General features: G+C 46.5%; 1 protein-coding gene across 2 annotated transcripts in view; it reads left to right on the top strand.

The window, feature by feature from the left end:
* MIOX (myo-inositol oxygenase) overlaps positions 1-4259 on the top strand; it is a 367739-nt gene extending 363480 nt beyond the window's left edge. For both annotated transcript variants that reach the window (XM_069229442.1, XM_069229443.1), the window contains exons 7-10: positions 92-159; positions 860-909; positions 1687-1799; positions 3204-4259. In XM_069229442.1, the coding sequence (XP_069085543.1) occupies positions 92-159; positions 860-909; positions 1687-1799; positions 3204-3312 (340 nt within the window). In that variant the 3' untranslated portion in view covers positions 3313-4259. The remainder of the gene's footprint in view (positions 1-91; positions 160-859; positions 910-1686; positions 1800-3203) is intronic.
* Positions 4260-25630: the final 21371 nt, after the last annotated feature.

Consider the following 25630-nt stretch of genomic DNA (forward strand, 5'->3'; position numbering starts at 1 on the left):
TGAAGTCTCATTACCTTCAGACAGTGCAGACAGCGAGGACAAGATGAATTTTGGGGCACCCGCTAAAGGTCTCTGTCATCTCTCTCCCTAGCACAAAGTTCGGGATTTACACTCCTCACTGCGGATTGGACAACGTGCTGATGTCATGGGGCCACGACGGTAAGGAACGTCCGGGGATTTGTCTCTTTCAGGGTTAATACCTCGTCTCAGGGATCAGCTGCTGGGGCCAGATGAACCCTCAAGAGGACTTTGATTAACAAAAATGACCTCTGTCCGCACCGTGAGCTTCAGCTCTCAGGTTTCTCTCATCTTTACTGCTCTGGCCCGTTTGATATCATCTCGGTGTGTGTTGGGGGGGCTGCAGCGATGCCTGACCCTTCTTACTTGTTGCAGCTCTCCAGTCGCCTGTACATCCCTCCACAAAAGCCTTCGCTCCCATCTCTGCCTCCTCAGCCCCTCTCCTCCGTGCTCCTTACGGCCGCTTTCCCCCTCCCCTTCTTTCCGCCCCTCTCCCCACACCGACACAGCCGTCCCTGCCTTTGCCAGCCACACCTATTCCTAGATGCTGACCAGAAACCCCCTTAAGCTCCCAGCTACCTCGGTCTCGTGTCCCGCCGTTCGGCCCAGCTTGTTTACTGCAAACCGTGGCCATAAGAAGCGGCTGGCAAGTCACTCAAGCGACATCACCACTGACAAGCGGTTTGTCGCTGCTCTGAGGTCACTGCGGCGAATAACAGCCTCCCCAGCGCCTGCCTGGGAGCGTGGGTGGTTATGGGACCCATACGTAACAAACGGGGGGTGGGGGAAGCAGGTTTGAGCACCTCTCGGCTGCGCTGACGCCCTTCTCGTTCTCTTCCAGAGTACATGTACAACGTGCTAAAGTTCAACAAGTGCTCCCTTCCAGAAGAGGTAAGGCCAGGGGGCAGACGACAGGGTATCCGGGCAAATTCACCGGAGGGCTGTACGCCTTGGCGGCGGCCCTCTCTTGAGAAGTCTTACTTCTTGTTGTAAGGCCTCTGAAGAGGTCGCTGCAGAGACGTTTTGGGCAAAGTGGGCGGTGGCCAAGGGTCCCATGGCACAGTGAATCTTTTATCTCTCTCCAGCTCTATTTCTGTGTTTCAAACTCTCCCCTTTCTACCTACCCCTGCCTGTCTGTGCCCAAAGTCATCTAAAGGATTTTTGGGGCCACAGGCAAGACATATTTCACCTGCTTTTAACTGGCCATATTTCTGAAAGTTTGTGTGACATCTTGCAGTTTTGAATAAGCAATGGGCAGTATAATTGAAAGTTCTTCCAAGCTGGTGGGGGCGGGGAGGGGGCAATATATGTTTTGCCCGGGCCCCACAAATCCTTAAGATGACACGGGGTCTCTAGCCCTCCAGGGACTGAGGAGGGTCTTTCCAAAAACTCTAGGAATTCATCAGAGTTGTATCTTCAGAGGCCATTAGACTCTCCAATGAATGGCCTCTCTGGAAGCCGCTCCACTGCAGCCGAAAGCATCTGAGGAGAGCTTTGGCTTCAACCTGAAGCTAAGGGCCTCCCAGGTGGTCTGAACTGGAGACCTAAATGGTGCGTTGGTAAAGAGGCCTCTTAACAACTTGAACATGTCATTCGGGAGCGTGGGGCATCGGAGAGGCCTCTAACCCTGCGCCAGATTCTAACTGCTGTTTCCCGCCTTTCTTGCAGGGTTTCTACATGATCCGCTTCCACTCGTTCTACCCCTGGCACACGGGCGGGGACTACATGCACCTTTGCAACAAGAAGGACCTCCGCATGCTGCCCTGGGTCCGGGAGTTCAAGTACGTGCGGGCGGGCAGGGGCGAGAGTTATGGGAACAAAGGCTGGGAATGCACTGATCTTTGCACAGACACAGGGGGAGAGGAAGGGACTCCAGAGACAGCGTCTGAGGTGCAGGGGGCCACAGGAGGCACGGGGCTAACGCAGAATGGGCTTCGAAGACAGCCGTGGGTGGAGGGGCCTGCGACCCTATTGACACAGGTACAGGCGAGACAGCCATGGGGGCAATGAAAGGCGCTCAGTGGACAGCAACAGAGGCCTAAGCAGAAGACTCCACCAAGAGAGAGATGGGCTGGGCACAGGGGGCTAAAGTCATTAGAGTCGAGTGGAAGGAACCCCACAAACAGCCATGGGGCAAGTACATGGTGTGACCAGGAGCTTTTGCAGACAGTGACAAGTGGGGAGAATCGCCGGACACACGGGTAACAGGCAGACAAGCATGAGTCATGCAGTGGGTAAGTAAAGGTTACAGTCAGCCCTAGGGAAGGGTAATGTGGGCAGACAGGGCGGGGAGCATATTAACGTCACTACAGACAACAGTGTGGCAAGGCGATACCGTACAGGGGGCCAAGAGACATAGATGGAGCTTACGAAGCGCTCCAGACAGCCAGGAGGGCCAAAGGGTGCCCTTCAGGCGGTGTCGAAGATACAGCGTGCTCAACAATTGGTCATAGAAGGTTCCTCACACAAAGACAGCCTGTGGCGGGCACGAGGGCTTTCGGGGTGTGCAAGACAATCGCCGGTGTGGAAAGTATAGCGAGGGCCCTACAGCTAGACATGGGGTGCACAAATAAATCGCTACAGCAGATGGGGCAGGCAAGGTTGAGTAGGCACAACCAACAACCATGAGAAGAGAGAGGAGAAACGTGGCACTGGGGTGTTCAGAACTCTCTTTACCGACCCATGGGGGTGAACAGAAGCCCCGATGTGGCTCGACGGACTCTGGGGCCGGGCCAACAGGCGCTGCACTCATGGAGGTGGGCAGAGGCGCCTCTGCAGGCAGAGACAGCCATGGGGCTGGTAGTAGGGGGTTAACAGATCATAGTCGTAGCAGGAGGTGCCCACCACAGCCAGGGCATGGCAGCTGTAAAGGGACCTCTATAGACTGGGATGGGACGGTTTCCCATGCCAGTCTGTGGTACAGGCAGTCCATCACAAGCTAGAGGTTTACAAATGTTCAAAAGTAAATAGTGATGACCCGCGAAAGCCCGCAGGAAGAGGCGTTCTGCAGCCTGGCCGCCAGGGGGCAGATTTGCGCCATAAACAGTCTCAGGCGCTCAAGCGTGCTTGAGGGGGTGGGTGGGGGGGCACCTTAATCCCTGTAGGGACAGTCCTACATTCACAGCGACAAGAGATACTTTGTGTTCGTGTAATGAACGTTCTTTTCTTATTGTGTTCCTCTGTAGTAAATTTGACCTCTACACCAAGACGGAAGACCTGCCGGATGTGGAGAGCCTGCGGCCCTACTACCAGTCTCTGATTGACAAGTACTGCCCGGGCATACTGTCCTGGTGATGACAGCTGGGCTCGGTACCCCAGAAGACACCAAAGCAGGGGAGGGGCGGTGAGGGAGTGGAGCGGCCATCCTGTGAACGAACTCAAAAAGACCTGTAACTGAAATACTGAGGTGCAATCATGCAATAGAAATGTAGGAGTAAATGCAAAGCTGCAGAGACGGGGGTCTCTAGTGTGCGGGGAGGCGGGGTAAAGGACAGTCCAGAAGGGCCCCATCAGCACCTACCTACTCCGAGACTACCACGGATGGTGTCCCTACAGCTGAACACTCGCTGCTACAGCACAGCCAAACACGAGAGCTGCAACAAACACAGATGTCCTGCCACTGACTGTGGCTCCTAAGGGTCCTTGGGAAACCGAAACAGGCTCGATTTAACATGGACGTGTGCGGAAAGTACACACCCCTTGGGCATTGCACTATAAAATGCCCATTACTGGCCACACGCAAGGAGCCTCCCAAAGGGCCTACGGTTCAGGTCCTCTCGGTGGTTGGTGCCAATAGGCAAGTTTAGTTTCGCTTCATCTTGTCACATTTTTTTTAGGCCAGGTAAGTGAATGGAGCGCTGCAAGAGGCCAATGTCACGCGCTAGAGGCCAATGCCACGTGCTGGAAACGTAGGTGAAGGGTCAATAAAACCGGACAAGTATCCGATGCTTCTCTGGCATCTGTTCCATCCTCCTGACACTGTCACTCTGGAGAACTAAGCGATTTCTGGGTTGGCTGGTGGCCCTACACGCTGTGATGGCCTCAAGTATCGCTTGTTCTGTCCGGTTAACCAGATATTTTACTGGAATCACTAGACTTCCGGAGGAGAGGGGAATGTTCTAGAAGGCCTGTTGCAGCGACCCACTGAAAAAGACAATCGACAACCTTCATTACAGCTTCTTTTGCTCACTGTGTAACTTAAGTGCCTGATTGAATAAACATTTCATTGTGTTAATATTGAAGGCCGTGTCCTCACCTTTTACTTTGTTTATCTTACTTTTAAGTAGCACCGCCACCCCTTGAGGGAGGTCATCTAGCTCGAGGTTTCACGCAAACGGACAGAGCATCATTTAGACACTAAAGTGCAGGAATTTAGACACTGGAAATATGTCAGTTGCTTTGTTGATAATGTTCATAATCAGTTATGTTTGCAAGAAGGTCTATTGTGCTTTTAGGTAGGTCGAGAGTTCAGGGTAAGTGGCAGCTGCTGTGAAGGAAAAACCTCCAGACTGGTTTATTTTTTTGCACGGAGAATGCTGGTGGCATTGCAATATTGGCTCGAGTGCTAGTAATATTACGAGTACAGCGCTTTTGCTGAAACAGTCCAATGAGCTGGCCACATATATTTTTTGAGGAGTGAATGGCTTCATGAGTGAGCGGTGGGAAAGCTAGTGGATTTGGTGGTGCAGTGAGCTGTTGACAGGCATCAAGTGAACAACCTCCAAAACTACTCAACACTGGACTCGAGATAGAACAGTGTACCTTGGCGTGGTCAAACACAGAAACTAATCCGCCTAGACTTTTGTCCTCCTGAACACAAGACTACACACTATCAAAAATGGCTAGGCTCGGTGTATCAATAACTGCCGATTTATGTGGTGCACTTCCCTGGGAAATAAAGGCCATTACCCACAAAAGTTAGTGACATGCTTCATTATCAGGCTTCCCACTCCCTTGGCCCCCTAGGAATCCAAGGTGGGCTCTACCACATTATGTGGGGCGACAGATTTTCTGGTAGTGATCTCTTCAAAGAGATATCAATGGGCAGAGTAAAAAGGATACAACTATCTACAACTCTCGTAAGAATACCTTATTATTGGATGTACTGATGATGTTGTGTGCGCTGTGCTGGTGTTTGTGGTGCGGACGGAGGGATTCAACTATGCTGAGGTATGATGGCGTCTGTCCCTTGAGGAAAGTGTGACAAGGGTGATGCCACCTTGTTTCCCTGTTTTGGGAGACGTTACCACAATACTAGGAGAAATGATCTCCGGATAAGCTACATTGTGACAACCAGGACACCTTGAAAATAAGGTTGTTGATGGTTTGTTAAGAGAGTACTTAGGTGATATTAGTTGACATTGCACCACAAACATCAGCACACTGCACACATTATTAACAGATGTACCAGAAAGGTAATTTTGCATAGCAGCCAGAGACCTTTTTTTACTTTGGCCATTGACAAAAAAAAAACCTTGCTCCCACATGATGCGGTATAGCCCATCGTGAACATCTATGGGGCCCAAGGTGTGGGAAGCCTGACGGTGAAGCATGCCATAAGAGTTTGTGTGGGAGGGCCTTACATCTGTCAGGGAAGTGCTCCACATAAGTTGGCACAGTTATTGATACAAAGAGCCTAGCCTTTTTTGGTAATGTCAAACCCAGAAATAAATAAACCAATCAATCATTAGATTTATAAAGTGTGGCCTATCACCCTGGGGGGTATCCAGGCACTGATGGTTGTCGCTGCGAGCTGGTAGCCACTCCTCAAAGAGCCACGTTTTGAGCTTTCTACTGAAGTTGATGAGGGAAAACAACAAGAACTATACTGATGTCATTTAATTACTACAAATACATTCTTCTCTGACTGGGGACATGTGATAAGCATGCCACCGTCATCTGGAACCATAGGTATTTGTGCTCAAGCAGACTGTTGCATCACCCACTCCTTGCCAGCCTCTCTACAAGCAAAGTGCCATATTCACAAGTCATAGACAAGATTCCAACTGTCCCATGAGAGCCACAGATGGATGGAGTATATGGCTGGATCCACAGGCTCTTAATAGGACAGTGTGAGGTTCTACTATAGCCTTAGAACCCACCGTAGTGGGCTCTACCAGCCATTAAAGGCCCACTCCAGTGTTAGAGGGAAAGGGCCTTTAATGGCCGGTTGAGCCCGCTATGGCGGGTTTTAAGGCTATTGGAACATTCTGCCACTAGAGGGCAGAATGTTCTATCAAATAAAACAAATTCCTCACAAAGCCCAGGGGTGAACAAAGAACATTGGAATGTTGACGTTCTGGGCTTTTACCAGCCAGTAAAGTAAAAGCCCGGAGCACTCCATTGTCTGCAATGGAGCCCCCAACATTCCAATGTTCTAATATAGGTTATGCCTTTTTCCCCCGCTTCTGAAATGGGAACATTGGGTAGAAACTAGGTCTTCACTGTGGATCGTGCATTCACAGAGCTGCTATTGGTGCAGCACCACCTAGCACTAAATTGGCAAATTGCAGTTTTTTATAAACAAGTTGCCACTTCCCTGGGTGGGGTGGTTTAAGATGAATTAGAACATTGGAAGTTGGCAGCTCTATTGAAAACAATGGAGTGCTGCGGGCTTTTACTGGCCGGTAAAAGCCCGCAGCGCCAACATTCCAATGTTCGCTTTGTTCACAGCAGCAACTGTGAACAAAGCCTCACGGAGCCCGAGGGGATTTTAATCCCCTCGGGCTCCGTGAGCAATTTTTTTTTTAAATAGAACATTCTGCCCTGAGTGGCAGAATGTTCTAATAGCCTTAGAACCCGCCGTAGCGGGCTCTACCGGCTATTAAAGGCCCTTTCCCTTGTTAAATGCCCTCGCCTTCGGCTCGGGCATTTAACGCAGGAGCGGGCCTTTAATAGCCGGTAGAGCCCGCTACGGCGGGTTCTAAGGCTAAAGTAGTATCAATTATTAAAGGTAGAAGGAAAAGGGGACTCCCTGGGAAGATAGCAGATTCATCATAAAAAGCTTTACTTAATTCAAATGGATACTTCCTTCCGCAGACGCCACATCTAGAAAGATTCCCACAGCAGTGCCCGCAACAAGGGGGCAGAAGGGTGTGCTGAGGATTACAACTGCACAGAATCCAGACCAGAAAATGTTAGCAAGAGATTGTTCAAAACAAGCCTCGCTCTTCGCATGGAAGGCTTGGTAAAAAACAGATGGAAGGCTGAAATTCTGCCTGACTGGAGTGCAAAACAGCACCTCTCTCGTGAGTTCAGAAGTAGCTTCTCTAGTCCTAGAAGAGTGAGCATGTGAGACGATTCACATCATTATTTGATGCCAGACACTGCCCTCCTGGGGATGATCTATCCCCTCACTGCCATACATGCCTGGTCACCAACTCTGAACTCCTTTGACCAACTTACATACAAACTTCAGGTCTTCAAAGGGTCAAGTAGGCGTAGGGTTTTCTTAACACAGTTTTGTGCAAAAGAGTAAATTCCTTCTACTTTTGTTGACAATTAGGGACATACATTCGGTGCTGTTTTACGAAGCAGGAAAGGCAATGTGGGGCGGTTTTATTTGAAATATCTTGCAGTTCCTTAATCCGACTAAACGATGTGGAAAGCATAAGGACCAGAAACAATGGTCGTCAATGTGAGCAGCTATAAAGGGGAAGCTTGAATTAGTCAAAAAAGGGTCCACCTTAAAAAAACGTGAACCCCAAATTGATCTCCCTTAAATAAATACTGAACGCGCAGTTGGATTGTTTTGTGACCCTTTTAAGAAATAGGCAGCAGTTGACCGATGATAAATCACTCCCTGTACTAGCAGAGAAAGTAATACAGACATAGCCATTAAAAATCTTTTATAGTGCCCACTTTACGCCATCCCTAGTCAAGAGTCAGCAAACTGTGAATTATCAGCTACAAAAGGATTTCTTTCTGAGCACAGCAATAAGGAAACATTACTCACCTTCTAGAAAAGTCAGGCTTAGTGGAGAGGCATCTGACCTGCAGTAGGACTGCTACAGTTTCTAGTTCACAGACAACAAGACGTTGAAGGGGTTGCCTCTATCTTCAAGCCTTGAAGGAGGGTTTTCCAGTTGGGTTAAAGGAAGTGGCTTCATGAGTCGAATTGTTGTGGCAACTAGCATAAACAGATTTGGCAGATCTTTTCTGGCAGCCAGAGTGAGATTCACAATCTCGGGCAGAAGAGCGGAAGCCTCTAATTTGCAACACTCACTCTGCGCATGTGCAGGTGGCCCTTTAGAAGAGAGGGTGGAGGACCCAGCCATCCTTCTGTGAAAGTGAATCTGATCTGTCCGGGGGAGGAAGAGGTGGCTAAATACTGACTTCCAATGGATCGGCACACCAAATCCTCGCTCCGCCTGGGGTTATGAAAATCAGGTGTGCGCCACCCTCTCACACTTCCTGCAAAACACTTGCGACTAACAAAATAGGAGGCCCAGTGGTCAGCTCCAATGGAAGTCATTTCCCGGAGACCAATTTAGTGGACACTGAAGGGTGCAGAACACAGAGTGTTTCCTGTTTAGAACAGTGTCAAAGAGTTTGAAGCATTAAAGAAGCTCATGCATGTTACCTCAGATGCAGTGATGCAGAGAAGAAGCCATTGACATCACCTCAGGTGCAGTGATGCAGGGAAGAAGGCCATGCACCTCACCTCAGGTGCAGTGGTGTAGCAATGATGCCCATGCACGTTACCTTAGGTGCAGTGATGCAGCAAAGAAGTCCACGAGTGTCACCTCAGACGCAGTTCCTGTTCGTGATCTTCCAGGTGCTGCAAATTCAAGGCATCCACTTTCATATTCAGAGCACCTGCCAGATAAGGTGCCATGGCAGTCCCCTGCCACAAGTGCAAGGCAGGATTCAGGAACCCAATCTGCTTCATCTGTTTTAGTGTCAAGCTGTAGTGTTGTCAGAAAAAATCCTACACAGCCTGGCGCAAGACAAGGGGTATTTAGGAACTGGAAGGCGGTGAATGCTTTCAAAAATAGGAATAAAGCCTCCAGCTCTGAAACACTTATGTAAATTCCTTGTTCCAATACCTATTCAAACCATGGTCTCCTCCCGATGGGTGCCTCAGCTCAACAGGGAAGTATCCGTAACAATGATGGGCTGAGACTATAGAAGACAGTAGAAGAAGACAAGAGACCTAGACATTCAGAGGGGCACTTCCACCATTCTAGGTCTGAAATTACAAAGCAGAGGAACTGCACCCAAGTGTAGAGGCTTCCCGGATGCTGGAAACACTGGAAAGACCTAGTCCGCATCGGGCATGTAGCAACAGAAGGATGCACAATGCCACTGAGCCCAGAAGGCATTGAACATTCAGAACCAGAATTGGCAGTGGGGACTGAAACAATAGGATCATGTCCCAGTGTCAGTGGAGGAAAAGCCGTCATGCAGGTAGCGTCCAGGATCACTCTAATTGAGGCCAGCAACCGAGTCTTGTGAGCTGGACTGCTGTTTAATGGAGAACGTCTTTTAATGTCTCAGGATGTGCACCAAATGGTCTGAACCAGCATATGGGAGCTTGTTTTGACCAGTCATTCGAGTACAGAAATACACAGGAACAATGACCTTCTGAGGAAGGCTGCCATCACATCTATTTTCTTGGTGAAAATTGGCAGAACAATCATTAAACCAAAAGGCAGCACCACATATTGGCAGTGTTGGCATCACACTGTGACGTGGATATAACACCCATGTGCTGCGAGGATTGCTAGATGGAATTAGGCTTTCTGGTGATCCCTGGACACGATTCAGTCCTGCATGGGCATAGAAGTTCAAGAGCATCAAGCCCAGAATGAGTATAAAAATATAATCCCATGCACATATTTTCTATGGTCCCAACTTCTATGGCACCAGGATTTATGTTTTCAAGATAAAGGCATGGGCAGGAGCACAGCGGATGTTCCAGTGGATCAAGTGGACCAACCAGTGATCTGTGGTGATGCACTCCCACAAGCTCAGTAAAAGAGAAACTCCCTTAACCGGAGGCTAATGGTGGAGGGCAGACAAAACAGAGTGGCTGTAAGGGAGCAGACCTTCTGAAACAAGGGGGAGAAGGGAATTTCTGCTGCAGTTATTGGTGACCTATCAGCCAACCTCTTTAATGAAAGCAGCAAAAGAATATCCCCAGGGTCTGAAACTGCCAGGAAGGCCAGCCACCAAAAAGCAGTTAATGCGCCTGTACAGTTGGTTGTTAAGCCAGGGAGTCAGACCAAGGGACCATGCAGTAGACTGGATTTTGTAAGCGCTCCATGAAAGAACCCGCTTTGTCACAGAAGAGCCTTTCACAATTAAATAACATAATCATTAGCGATTCCTGTACATTTCCAGTAAATCCAAAACTTTATGCCCCATTCACTCAAGAGTTTTGGATTCATGGTCCATAGTGCTGTAGCAAAAGCACTGGGATTTGGTTTAACATAAGATGGCTGAACAACCAGCATCTGTTTGATGGGGGAGGGGGGGATTATCAGACTTCAAATTATCTTCCTCTGTTTCTTTGAAATTTTGATTAGGCATATAATGCATGTCTGAACCTTAGCCAATGAGTTATTCTATTGAAGCAAACCTCTAGGCTCTGGGTAAAGTGTCAGCATGAGGCTAGTCCTCAAAGGAAGCATTTACCTTCTCTCCAGCCAACAAAGATTTCCTTTGATTTAGAGAGTTAATGCAGCACTGAACGTGGCTCCAAGAGCGGTGCTGGGGACAATGTCAAATGCATCGTTAATACCAAATGCACTGGCATCTTAAATTGGATTGCATTTGCAGAAGCTCTGCCACGTGTGGAGCTTGGGCAGGCCCAGAGTTGTATGGCATTGTGGCTAGAGCCACCAGAATTGCAATGCCCGAAAGGTGTGGCTGAACCATGGAATTCATTCATTCGTTTACTTTATTCGGTACAGAAAGACCATAAAAGACATCAAATAAATAAAACATACAAATTTCTCATCATTAAAATTTCTAAAAACGTTATTAATACATTTTCTGAATACCATGAGCAGCATGTATGAAATTTAACACAGCCTGAATTGTGTCCATATTTCCCAGATCGTGTAAATGGGAATAAGCAAGCTGGCTGGTTCTAATATTATTACACAAAAATAACGGACGTAAAAACCTTTTTCTTGGAACAACATATAAAATGCAAAAAAGCATAAAATGTAATGTACTCTGAGGTGTCTTTCCATCGCAGCGACAAGGAGGGAGGTTCTTAAATCAGGTTCCTCATACTGGAAATGCTACCAAGTAATGTAAAATATTTAAACGTAGCCTCGTGAGTAAAAACCTTTGTCGCTCATGATTAATAATGGTCAGATACAGCTTTGGTTGAAATTGCTGTGTCTCATACCTCAACCATAATCTCATTACACCAGATGCTGACTCCATGGCCTGATTTTTCTGCCAGAATATATCTTTAACCTTCTTAATGTCGTGTCTTGTTAGGGTGTCTGGTTTAAGAAAAAAATCCCCTAATCCTAGTGATAGGAGAAAGAGATAAACATATCTAAGCCAGGGTATATCCAGAGATCGTGACAGGAGGAGACAATCCTGTACGCTTCTGGCTTAGTCCAGATTTTAACCCACAATATAACAGGTTGAAGTTTTATATAGCTAGATATGTATCTCAAGCCTACCTCTTTGTGACAGAACTTTACTGGAGTAGATTGAGGGACTGCTAATAACCTTCTTAAAAATGTATTTTCTATAGTCTGAAGTCCTGTACATTCTGCATACCCCCAGACCCCGGCTCCAAATGTCGCAATAGAAAGACACTTAGAGGAGAAGACAGTCATCATTTCCTTAACAGGTTTATGTCGGAGTCTATTCGCGAACCTAAAAACTGCTTCAACTACATCAATAGGAACCCCCAGATACGTAAAATGTGGGACCTTGAGTATCTCATGCCCGTCTAAAACACATTTTTTCGTTTTTGCTAATTTGGGTCCGGTCTTCATCACAAATGACTTAGTTCTATTTATTTTAAGACCAAGGTTCCCCATAAAAGTATTAAAAGCATTTAATAAAATCTGGAGGCCATTTGCTGTCCTTGAGATGAGTACAGCATCGTCCGCATACAGAAGTACAGGGATTGGAGAATTATTGATAACTGGGGAATCCTTCCCTGATTCGCAAAGAAATTTCTCTAGGCCGTTTATGTACAAGAGAAAAAGAAAAGGGGCAAGGACACATCCCTGTCTAACCCCCTTTAGTGAGGGAAATTTCTCTGTCATGCATCCCTCCTGGGAATAACGGACCCGAGCCTCTGTACAGGCATGAAGTTTACTAAGTAATATGACTATATCTTTATCCACGCCAATATCCAGCATTACAATCCACAGTTTATCCTTATTGACTGTATCAAAGGCACAGGACAGATCCATGAATGCTAGATGTATGCAGCCCCTTTTAACTTTAGTATATTTCTGGACTATGAGAGTCAAGTTAAGAGTTTGTTCCACTGTGCCAACACCTGGGTGAAAGCCAAATTGTATTTCTGAGAGGGAGTGAGATTCAGTCGCCCATTCATCTAGCTTATTTAGGATCACTCAACCTAAAATTTTGACTGAGCTATCCAGTAAAGAAATTGGGTGATAACACAAAGGATCAGCCCTGTCTCCCTTCTTAAAAATCGGGATGATGATCGCCTCTTTCCAAGAATCTACTAGAGGGCCTACCACAGCCGATCTCAGAACATTAGTAAGCAGTGGTCCCCAGAAATCTGGAAGTGCTTTATATAAATCAGCAGGGATTCTGTCTGGGCCAGGGGCTTTCTCAGGGGGGCAATCTTGAATGGCTTGTTTGACATCGTCCACACTTATAATATTACTAAAGGCCAGACTTAGCTGATCATTTCCTGCAAACTTCAGACAGTTTAACATTTCTGGTTGAGCATTTGTCTCTGTGGCGAAAGTTTTTTAAAAATAGTCCACCCAAGTCTTGGCTGGAATGACAGTATCCATGGACGTCTCATGTTTGTCATTCGATAATAAAGAGTTAACCACACGCCAAAATGCAGTTGTATCTTTAATTTTACTTGCAACCATCAGTTCCTCCCACGCAGATTCACTTAGTTCGACTTTCCTTTTAGCAAGTTCTTCTTTGTAGTTTTTCCTAGCAATCTTAATTGCTTGTCGATCTTGAGGAGATGCATTGATTGTTTTCTTTAACTTACTTAAGGATGTGGTACATGCGTGGTTAAACCATCTTGAGCCAAGGGCTTTGTTAGTGCGAGAGGGCTGTAATTTCTCCGCCATATACTTTGTCAGAGAGGAAAATGAATGGACGATTTCATGGGGGGCCCTGTCTTCATCCAGGGATGTCATAACATCTGACCATTTATTCAGAAATAGATCTTTGAAAAAGGTATTACTATTTATCTTTCCCCATTTAATTGTGAGTCCTTTTTGGGATGAGAGCTTCATAGCAGGATGTCGCTTCCCTCTTCTTGAGTCGCTCGTCAAATCCAGGTTAATCACAATAGATAAGGGGTTATGGTCACTAATACAAGTCGGAGTCACCCTGAATTGTCCTGCAATAGAGGATAGTTCTCTGGAATAAATAATATAATCAATAACAGTATGAGTGTCCCCCCTTACAAATGTTGGTATCCCTCTAATAGCTGGTATGGGAAAAAGAAGAGAGTTTGCTGTTATCAAAGAATTAAGAGCATTCCCATATGGGGAGTGTTTAAAATGTTGAGTGGGAGTATCATTTTCGTCCAAAAGTGCACAACAGTTCAAGAACTCTGACTCACACAGGTGGTCCATAAAATCACCAACCCAAATTATCCTTAGGTCCTTTTTACTAATAGTTGTTACCTTATGTATTAACGTCTCCAAACTACTAACCACACTTATATCAGAATTGTTATAATAGTTGATCAGTAGTATATCAAATGGCTCTGCTAATTTCAAAGATAAAGCCAGAAAAAAAGGAGATGTGCCCACAACACGTGCTTCCATCCCTCCGGCCTCCACAGATAGAAAAGTAAACAGACCGCCCTTAGCTCTACCCGTGGAGGCCTTAGTTGCAGGAACACTATATGTGGTATAGCCATTGATATGCGGGGATTCTGTGAGCCAGGTCTCCTGGCAGCAGATAAAAAGATTTTCCATCACTAATTTTACCCAGTCAGGGTTTCCAATTTTTGATTTTAAACCTGCAACGTTCCAGAAGATAATCCCTAGAGATGTCATACCCTGTGTATCATGTATATCGGGGGCTCCCTTGGATTGCAAGAGGGACTGTGGCAATATATTTGTCTCCAGGGGTCCTTGCAGAGAAGGCTCAATTACTAATGGTCAGTCTAACTGCTCTAGTGAGGTCAAAAGCTTATATCTGTTAGATAATATCAAGACAGTGTCAAGGGAGTTAGAGGGACCAGGGTTGCTGAAATTCTGGTTCCCAGAACAAGTTGGATCCATGTAACATGGATTTAATGTCGGAAGAATAAACTTAGTCAGACGTTGTACTCTTATAGGCCCTGCAGGTGGTCTCATAATTGAAAGATGGTGGTACAAAGCATTGACAGTCCAGGGGCTCCTGAAGTTTATTATGATACAATCCCCAGGTGATGCTTTAGGAGATGGGCCAACCCAAGGAACCCTTCTTACAGTTAAGATGTCCCCATGGAAATCTACCCGCCCTCCCGAGTGCTTTCCTACCCAGTGAGTTACTTTATGTAACAGTGACACATGGGACTTGGAGTTGAGTGTTTTCTAATGTAGGGACATTTTCCAAGATTAAGATGTAGGGGGCACATGCCAACGGAATCCTCGGGCAGGCTATTTGAGTTCTTGTTATCTCATGACCAGCTAAGCCTTCCCTTTTGGTTATACCCCGCTGTGACTGTAGGTTTATAGAATCCTGGAATGCCTCTAAACTCAGTGGTTTTTGGATTGAATTCTGGGCAGGAGTCAATCCACAATTTTGGTGCTGGTGCTGGTGAACAGGCGGAGCTGGTAAGCAAAGTGGGACAGAGTGATTGTGATTGTTCTTAGTTTCTGCCCTCGATGGTATAGGGTTTATATTTATTATAAGTTCAACCTTCTGCTCGAGGGTGGCCACTCTCTCCAGAACTGACGAACACAGCTTTTTAATATCTCTAAGTTGATCTTCAATCTGAGAGAAACAAGTTATGATTGCAATCTTTTAGTTGTTTCCCAGTAGTTTGATTTTTTTGAGGATTAGATAAACATTTCTTCTTGTTCTTCTTAGTTCCTAATAGGGGCTTTCCAAAGTCGTGCCTGTCTGCAGGAGATCCAACTAAATCTATGGGGGTTACTGCAATAAGGGGGGGAATTACTTGCCTACTTTTTTTTTGAGGTGGACTCTCTGGAGTTGTAGGAGTTATTTGATCAATTTCTGTTATTACACAAGGGTTTCCTGTCTTAGTCTTGGTTAATGAAGGTATAGCAGGCAAAGTCCTTCCCTCTCTCCCACCCTTTCCTGCTTTCTCAAGAGATGACTCTAGAGTGGCTTCTACTCTCCCTATCTCCGTCTCAATAGCACCCATGACTGAGGTTAGGTAGCTTGTTATTAACCTAGGTGGAGGGGCCTCCTGAATGCATTCCCTTCCCCCATTATCTCCTTTACGTTTTCCCATTGAGGCAGGCTAGTCCTTTATCCAAGAGAGGTGCGTTAGTCTCAATGCCCCAGACTAGGGAGGAGTGAAGCCGAGTTAGGCCCCGGTCCTATCCTCTGTCTCAAGAAGAAAATTGTCCAGCCACAGCCTTCTACCACACAGAACCCCCTGAAGTTGTAGCACAGTAGGCCTTGCTGTCACCTTGCACGTATTGCACATATGTAAGTCAGCAGAGTACAGATGGCGGGCTTAGTAAACAAACAAAAAAAATTACATTTAAATACCCAAGTCACAGTTGGCAAAGACTTCACTCTGCTTTCCTTAGATCAGCAGTCCTCCATAAACCAGGGCCACCAATAGAAGAAGGGGAGGGGGCCCAGCCCAGTCTCTTCCTGGCGATGATGGGCGAAGGACGGGCCCGCCCTTGGCCCGGGCTTTGCCCGGGCACCGCCCGCGCGCTTCCCACAAGGCGGGAGCGCGATATTCAATTTAAAGGGCTCCTGCCCTCCTCCTCGGATTCATAAAGTATGGTAGTCAGAGAGGACCCAGAGGGAGGAGGGGAAGCCCTTAAAATATTCAAACTGGCCTGCCAAAAGCCTCAAATGCAGAACATTTGACGAATGAAGCTGGAAACTCTGGTCGGACCATTTTAAGAACTAGAATCCAACTTTGACGAAGAAGCCAATTTGGTGTAACGGTGATGCAAACTCTGCAAACGTTCCTGGGATTTAGACCACTTCTTTGTTCAACTTGGCACTGTCCACTCTCATAGCGGCTATACGCCTTCTGTACATATTGTATATAACACTATCACTTCCCTTCACAATATTCACTTTCACTGTGTTTTAACATAGGAGCACCTACTATCGCAGATACTTTATAAAGAAAATTTACAAAACATGCTGTTAAATTTCTTTAAAGCAAAAAGAAATAAAGTACAACTAATGTAATAAAGATTGGATTTACGTAATTGTCATCTAGACAGCTTACTGTGGAAGTCTAGGATTACTTCCCCCTTGCATTGACCATTTAATAATGTTGTTTATTGCCCTGGTCAAAAGGCTTAGAGGGCTTTGCCTCATTGCTCTAAACCACCATTGGGTGATGCCTCATAGACACCGATTTCTTTTGATCTGGATTAACAGCCATAGCACCATGGCCTCATATTAGTTCCCTAGATCTCTTTCATAGCCTCTTGGCCAAGTGTCAGCTTGGTCAAGCAGTTATTGTGTGGGATATCAGATCCCTGGACTTTGAAGTTCTGCACAATGGGGGAGGGGGATTACATTAGCTATGGGTATGCTAAATCGAATTCAAATATGTTTAGATGGTGCTTCAATAACCTCACACAAAAGTTGGGTGATGAAATGATCATCAAATACGTTCTCCCATTCTTGACAAAAAACACCTGTAACAACGCAGTGGAAACTGTTACCATACAAAGAGGTTTGTGAAACATTTGAAACACTGGCCCTGGGTTAAAAAGGCTTCCATAAAACTGGATCAACTGAATTCCACTGCAAAATGTTCATTTGAAGAGTCGCCTGGGACACCCAGAAAATTGGATGCCATTAGGCCTAACACTGACTTTAGATGAAAAGGGCGTCCATAAAACAGGTTCCATTTAACCCCATTTAAAAATTTGAATTTGAAAAGTTGCCTATAGTACCAAGAAAATCAGATGGCATCAGACCTAGAAACAGCAGAAGAAACACCAAATTCAATGTAACATTCAGACAGAAATGGCACCATCTGGCTATTATCCACCATCTGCCTGCAACTGGAAAGCCTTTCCCAAAGTTTTATCTAGAGCCACATAATGAACGGTAGTCTAAGGCGGGATTAGTAAAGATCTATTTACACATTCATGAAGTAACCCTCTTGCTCCCCCAGTGACTATGACCTTGCACTATTTAACCAGCTGTAGCTGAAAAAAGAAAAACACATACATTCCCTTTGTCTGATAATAGCAGATGAAGACAGCTATGATTTTTGTAAACACCTTTGCAACTGATCTCATTCCAATGGCAGAATGTTAACTAAAAACATTGTCCACAACCCCTTGTGTTTCACTCTCTCCTTAACGTCATCATAAAGAAATCCCTTGTGAAACTTTCAGATGGGCACATGGAAATGGACTTTGTAAAGACCAAACATAGTATTGTGACTGTGGCAACATAAGCATCTTGAATTTTTGCTTTCAAGGAAATTTGTCTAGAAAGTTTAAGCTCAAAATAACATGAAGACTGCCATCCTTCTCTGGCACAAGGAAATATCTAGAGCAACAAAATGAGCTTTATTTAAAAAACAGGATCTTCCATAAAAACAAATATGAGGTTTCCCGCAGGATCTGGATATAGGGATGTTCTAAGAACAGGCTCTCGAAGAGTAAACAATTTTTTCTTTGTGGCACTAATTCGCTTAGACTCGGAATCTGTTTGAGCTGTGAGGGATTCAGTTGGACAGGGCTTTGCTAAATTCTTGCAGTAGTAAGCTTTCGAGCAGGGGGTGAGGGCAGAAATATAAGCGCAGCAGCTGATTTGAACATGGCTTTTCCAAGGCCATCAAGCTTGGGAACATGAGGACACTGAGGATGAGCTGAAATGCAGATGTTTCTAGCAGGCTGGAGAATTTGCGTGTTTTGCCTCCTTCAAGGTGAACTATAGGTTTGGAATCTCTGCAGCATTCGTAATAGCTCCTGAAAAAAATGGTTTGTACCTATGAAGGAAGCACGGTTGAAAGAGAGAAATCACTTTCACACGAAGAGTAAGAATTCACAGGAGGTAGTGGCTGATCAACCTTACCATCATTTTCTGCATCCCGGTGCAAATAGGATTAAGTAAACCAATGGTATTGAGTCAGACTCAAAAATCACAGAAACCCCTGCTTGCCTAGCCAATGTAACAATATTATCTTGGGGGGGGGCGGGGAAGGGCCATCGCACCTTCGCTGCCTTTGCCATTTTTTCTGACTTAGCTACAGCTTTTAATAAAGTTGCTAAAGGTCTGCTGTGGAAAACCGCTCTAGGGATCGATGACGGTCTTCTCAAGATATAAGTATGTTTACAACCAGACATGTGGTGTCAGACAGTAATCGGTGAGCACAAAGAATTAAGTAAACCAATACAGTTGCTCAATGGCCTTAAGCAGCGATGGATTTAACATTATTTTCATTTTATAGTTACGATTATCTGAAACTGTTTGGGAATGTTAGCATGTTCCCTTCAAAGCTGGGTTATGACCCGGTTTTTATCTGACTGTCCAGAGATGATGCAATAATTGTAGATCAAACACTGATCAGCCTACCGTGAGGTCTAAATTTGGGCAAGAATACCGATGAACAGTTTCTGACCGTAAAAATAGTAAGGTCATGGCATTTTCTAGCAGATGAAATCTTTCTGGATCGAAACAAGTTGTACATGTTTGGGAATGCTATTTATTCCAAGTTGACCTGCTATTCCTCACATTAACCAACTGATCAGAAACATGGTTTCTCACTGAGTAGGCTTGCAAAGAGCCCATTATACTCTAGAAAAACAAGCGTTGGCGAAGAGCTATTGGCTTTGGAAATGTGTTTTTGCTATGTTGTACACCAGTGTGGCTGCTGTTTAGCCTGGCTAAACGTTAGTGACCTGGAGTGTCCTAAAGTGGAGTGGGAGGGAGTAGAGTGTAGAAGACTGGATTTGATGGAGTAGAGTGTCGTAGACTGGAGTAGGCTGTCGTAGAGTTGTATGGAGGGGAATAGAATTCAGTGGCTTGGTGGCAAAGAGTGTTGCAGAGTGTAGTGTTGTAGAGTGCAGTGTCGTAGAGTGGAGTGGCATGGAGTGGTGTAGAGTGAAGTGAGGGTGGAATAGGGTGGAGTGAATTCAGATACTGGTGTGGATTGGGGTACAGGTTGGATTGACGCGAGTGGGTTGGATTGGAGTGGGTGAACTGCGTGGGATGGATTGTATTGGAGTTGGGTGGATAGAAATGGGGAAAGGTTGATTCACGTGGGGTGGATTAGATTGGTTTGGGGTGGGTGACTTGGTTTGATATGGCTGGGGTGCGGTCGATTGGGGAGAGTTGGACTGGATTATAGTGGGGGTGGTTTGGAGTGGGATGGGTTAGAGTGGAGAGGGTTGGATTAGACTAGACAGGAGGGGTGGATTGGGTGGGAGAGGGCTGGAGTGGGGTGGATTGAATTGGAGGGGATTGGATTGGAGAATGGTGGGCTGAATGCATTGGACTGAGTGGAGTGGACTGAAATGGGGTGGGGTGGGGGATTGAAATGGCATGGGGTGGGTTGGATTGGACTGCGGTGGGGTGGATTGGAGATGGGTGGGGTGAATTGGATTGGATTGGGGGTTGGGTTGTATGGGATGGGCTGGACTGAAGTGGGGTGGATTGGACTGGAATGGGGTGGACTGCACTAGGGAAATGAATTGACTGGGGTGGATTGGACTGGGGTGGTCTGGTGTGGGGTGCACTGATCAAGGCTTGACTGGAATGGAGTGGATTGGAATGGAGTGGACTGGAGTGGGGTGGAATGGAGTGGGGTGAATTGGCGTGGGGTGGAGTGGATTGAATTGGGGTGGTGTGAACTGGATTGGGGTGGGGTAGATTGGATTGAGGTGGATTGATTGGGGTGGGTGGGTCAATTTGGCTGGAGTGGATTGACTGGATTGGTGTGGGGTGGGTCGGATGGAGTGGGGTGGATTGGAGTAGGGCAGATGGTTTTGGATTGGACTGGGGCAGATTGTTCTGGATTGGAGTTGGGCAGATTGGATTGGAGTAGGGTAGACTGTTTTGGATGTATGTGGGGCAGATTGTTTCATATTGGAGTGGGGAAGTTTGGAGTGAGACAATTGTTTTGGAATGGAGTGGGGCATATTGTTGCAGATTGGAGTGGGGCAGATTGTTGTAGATTGGAGTGGGCACATTTTTTAGGTTTGGAGTGAGGAAGATTGGAGTGGGGCACATTGTTTTGGACTGTAGTGAGGCAGATTGTTTTGGATTGGAGTGGGGCAGATTTTTGCAGAATGGGGTGGGGCAGATCGTTTTGGATTGGAGTGGGGCAAATTGTTTTAGATTGGAGTGCAGACGATTAAAGTGGGGCAGATTGTTATGTATTGGAGTGGGGTGAATTAGAGTGGGGCAGATTGGAGTGGGGTGGGTTCAGAGGATTGTAATGTGGTGGATTGGACTGAGCGGTGTGAATTGGTATGGGGTGAGGTTAAAGCATCATTTCAGAAATTACTCATAAGAAAGAAACAATGTCGCTTTGCAATATCAAGACCAAGATAATCCTCATCTTTCGAGAACAGAGTGCACATGCAAAATATTATAACTATTAATGGACAGAAATCACTGAGTATTACAGATCTGCAATATATTAAAAATACAGCATTGTGTAGCCAACCCCAGCCATGCATGAGTATTCTTACTCATCCCTGTAAGCGTAGACTCTGTCTGCCTGTCTGAAACTGAGGTCAGAGCGGTTGCCTGGATGATGCTTTACTGAGAGGAGGGAAGGACTTCAATACCACGAATGCAAATATACATTATGGTCTGAAGGGGTTCAAGATCTAAAGTATGTTTGTAGGAAGCTGGCTCTGTATAAACTATATCAAAATTAGATATAGTGTGCATAGAGTCCAGGGGTTCCCCAGAGGATTAACAGAGGTCAAAGTAGTTAATAGTAATGCTCTCTTTTGTGGCAGTGTGGTCGAGCGGTTAAGCTTATCAGAGGGTAGTGCAACACATTTGTTGTACACGCACAGGCAATAAATGAAGCACACACTCAATGACTAATCTAGACCAACTGTTTTAATATAACAAAAATACATTTTGTTACTTTATTTCTAGAACTACAAGATTCAGTTTGCGGAAAGTACATTTTCAAGTAAGTGGCAAGCATATGTTTCAACACCACTTTGTTTCACTCTGGCAAGTAAAACAGTTCAGTAAAAAAGCAAATATTTATTTTAAAAGTTGACACCAATTTTCAAAGACAGTTCTGGGGGGAAGAAGAATTAGTACAGTTCCAAGGTAAGTACAAGACTTACAGTTCCAGTCTCCGGGAGTTAGGATGTCGACAGGTAGGGGTTCCAGTTAACCCCAAACACCCACCACCAGCAACACGGGGTCGGCAGGATGCAGAAGTCAAAGTTATTACAAGATTTAAAATGGGTTGCTATGGAGACTGGTGGCACTCGGAATCAGGCCTGCTTGTAGGTAGGTACCCAGGTCTCTGGAGAGCAGACCGGGGGGGTTTAGGAGAGACCCACAAGGGGCCACAGGTCAGCACCAAACACACACCCTTCAGCGGCACAGGGGTGGTCGGGTGCAGGGTGCAAACCTAGCATCGGGCTACAAATGCTTTTCAATACGGTGACCCCAGGGGTCACAAGTGGGCTGCGGCCTGGGTCCAGGGGTTCTGTTCGGAGAAATCACAGGCTGGACAGTGAGGAGGGCCGTCTGCTGCACTTTGCTGCACCAGATGCCGGGTTCCCCAAGGCCAGGGGGCTGCGGGTGCAGGGTACCTTTTAGCGTTACATATCTTTGTCTGGACCCGTCACAGGCAGAGGGGTCCTCTGGATTTAGTCTGCAGGTGTCGTTTCAGTGGACAGGAGGGTCAACCCAGGGTGGACATTAGGTCAGGATTGTCTGGGCACTAGCTCTAGTCCATTGGGCCACCTGGACATAGGCTGTGGGCATCAGGTGCAGAGTGAGCAAGGCTCGTAGAACCGGGGTGGTTTTGGAGTCCTTTGTGGGAGTTTCTTTCTAGTCAGGGCCGCTGTCCATGGGAGATCTTGGTCCTCTGGTGTGCAGGCAGTCTCTTTGAGGCTTTTAGGAGGTCGCTGGTTCTGCAGGATGTGTCACTTTTTGTAGCAGGCACTGCAGAAGCTGGAGACAGGCCAGTAGGGCTGGGGCCAAAGCAGTTGGTGACTTCAGCCTTCTCTGCTGGGGGTCAGCTCAGCAGCCCTTCTTCTTTCTTCTGGTTGTCAGCCAGCTAGGTTCTGGGGAGCCCTTAATCCCTGGATTTAGGGGGTGTTACAGGGGTCAGAGGGCAGAAGCCAATGGCTACTATCCCTGAGGGTGACTACACACTTCCGGGGCCCATCTCTTTGGGGAGAGGGACACAGAACTAACTCTATTGGTCCCTGTCCTCCAAACCAAAATGGAGGATTCTGCAGGGACAGGGTCACTTTAGCTTTGGACACCATAGGGGTGGTCCCAGCTGAAGTGGTCACTCCTCCTTGTTTTTCTTAATTTTCCAGATGGACTTGCTGCCAAAAGTAGGGCTTTAACTGGGGGGGGGGGCATATCCACTAGCTGGAGTGCCTTGGGACACTGTAACAAGAGGCCTGAGCCCTTGAGGCTCACGGCCAGATGTTACAGTTCCAGCAGGGAGGAGGTGTGAAGCACCTCCACCCAGTGCACACTTTGTTTCTGGCCACAGACAGCACAAAGGCTCTCACCCCATGTGGTCAGAAACTTGTCTGGAAGTGGCAGGCTGGCATAGATGGATCAGTCCTGCACTACAAGTTTGGCTAAAATATAGGGGAATCTCTAAGATGCCCTCTGGGTGCTTTTTTTCAATAAATCCCACACTGGCATCAGAGTGGGTTTATTGTGCTGAGAAGGTTGATACCAAACTTCCCAGACTTCAGTGAAGCCATCATGGAGCTGTGGAGTTCATAAGACAAACTCCCAGCCCCTGTAGTTTATATGGCCACACTGCATTTACAATGTCTAAGAATGGATTTAGAGACTGTAGAGGCACATTGCTAATGCAGCTATGACCTCACCTGTGGTATAGTGCACCCTGCCTTAGGGCTGTAAGGCCTGCTAGTGGGGTGACTTAACTATGCCATAGGCAGTAGTTTGTGGGCATGGCACCCTGAGAGGGGTGCCATGCCGACTTTGTCTTTTTCTCCCCACCAACACACAATGGTGTGTGCATGTGCTTGGTGAGGGGTCCCCTAGGGTGGCATAATACATGCTGCAGCCCCTGGGGATCCTCCGTGGCCACAGGGCTCTTGGTACAATGGGTACCTTTTACAAGGGACTTAGCTGTGTGCCAGGGGTTTGCCAATTGTGGGAACATTAGTACATTTTTAGGGAAAGACCACTGGTGCTGGGGCCTGGTTAGCAGGATCCCAGCACACACTCAGTCAAGTCAGCATCAACATCAGGCAAAAAGTGGGGGGTAAACCATGCCAAAAAGGGCACTTTCCTACACAATGTTTATTTTACCTGCTTCTTAAGCCTGTCAGAGAAGGAAAATATTACTTACCTATAACAATCAGTTTCCAGTTTGTAGTGCTGCAAGATCACATACTGTACACTCTCCTGCCACCTAGTGTTGGACACGGAAGTTGCACTTTTTTTCTTTCAAGGCGTTTTAGTTTTGAGGTGGTTCTAGATCCTTCACCTGAAACCTTAAAAGCGCCAGAACACGGACTCCACCTTATACTGTGTGTTTCTCCTTTGGGTGAGTGTGGAAATATGAAGCGGAACAGCATCAACAAATTGGTATGAGAACATACAATGGTAAGGTAACGAAGTAACAAACTATTTAAAATACCTGACATCGCTCTGCTACTCGCAGCTGTGGAGGTGGGCCATGCGCATGCAAATCTGGAGGACGACAAACAGCAAACTGATTGTTATAGCTAAATAACGTTTTCCATGTGTTGCTGTGGAGCACTTGCTGTGCATCAACTGAAAAGCACTGCCTATTCCACTGAAGCTGTGGCTGTACGCATGAGCAGATGATGGAACTATCTTTTAAGGGCCGTTTGGCCGGCTCATGCTTCTTGACTGAATGTTCACAAGTGATTGTGTGGCTAGTAGGCCAAGTAGCAGCTTCAAAGATGTCTTCCAAAGAAACATCTAAAAAAACAATTGTGGCGTCTTTTTTACAAGTAGAATGCGCACCAGTGTGGGGGCCAATGCATTTTATTATATCTTACAATCCACCTGGCAGGACCAGCCTTTAACACTGGTTTATCAAGGTGTGTTTGCACAAAGGTAGCAGACAGTTGCTTTGCTTTGGATCAAGAGTCATACTTGTTTTTCTAACATCTAAAGCCAGTGGAGCTCTTACAGCAGATTGCGGGGATGGGACCAAAGGTGGTTGAACAGACTGGCGTGAAAGCGTGAATCTACTTTTGGCAAGAAGTGGGTGCCTACTAAAGCGTAAAGATATTACTGCCACCAGCAAAACCACCTTGCATGACAGGAACTAAAGTAGACGGGGATGCAGATGGACGAAAGGACGAAAGGACGACCATCCAGTCGGGCGCGTGTAGTTTAGATCCCCTGAAGTGTTTAAGGGGAACCTAGTGAGGATTGCCTGTTTTAAGCCTTCCATAAAGGTTTTGGCAAACAGGTTTTAAAATGATGCAGATTTCTGTTTGCGTAAGTGCACAGCAATGTCTTCTAAGTGTGCACGCACGGGTTCATATGCACAGTCTGACTTTTGGATATGTGACAAGTATCAAATAGTTTGTGCAGAAACACTTACGGTCTGTGTGCTGAGGTCACGGCATCAGTGGGTGACATGTTTCCATTTAGCTGCATACACACCCTTAATTCTGGCTTCTTTTTGCATTTCCATACACTCTGCAAGAGGTTTAACGTGCCCTAATTGTTGGATCTCAGGTGCTAAATCGCAAGACCGAGCTAACTGGGAGTGGGGTGCATTAATGAACCCAGATGTTGTGTCAGCAGTCTGCATACAGTTGCAATGTATCATGAGGGTGGACTAACGTTTTCAGAAGCACTGAGAGCCATGCCCATGTTGCCCATGCTGGATCCGAACGGATCAGCCGCCTTGAGGGTCAACGTGTCTCAACGTGTTTTCGTACTGCAAAAAGCAATCCGCCCTGGCGCTGGTCGCGCTTTCGGAAAGGGCTTTTCGCTCACACTCATGGTATGTGACTCTCTCTCGCTCCCCCTATTAAGGGTGATTGCCCACTCTCTGGCTGCTACATCTGCCTCCTCCGTAGGGTGCCATTATCTCCTT

The sequence above is a fragment of the Pleurodeles waltl genome, chromosome 4_1 (genome assembly GCF_031143425.1).
Source record: "Pleurodeles waltl isolate 20211129_DDA chromosome 4_1, aPleWal1.hap1.20221129, whole genome shotgun sequence".
Lineage (NCBI taxonomy): Eukaryota > Metazoa > Chordata > Amphibia > Caudata > Salamandridae > Pleurodeles > Pleurodeles waltl.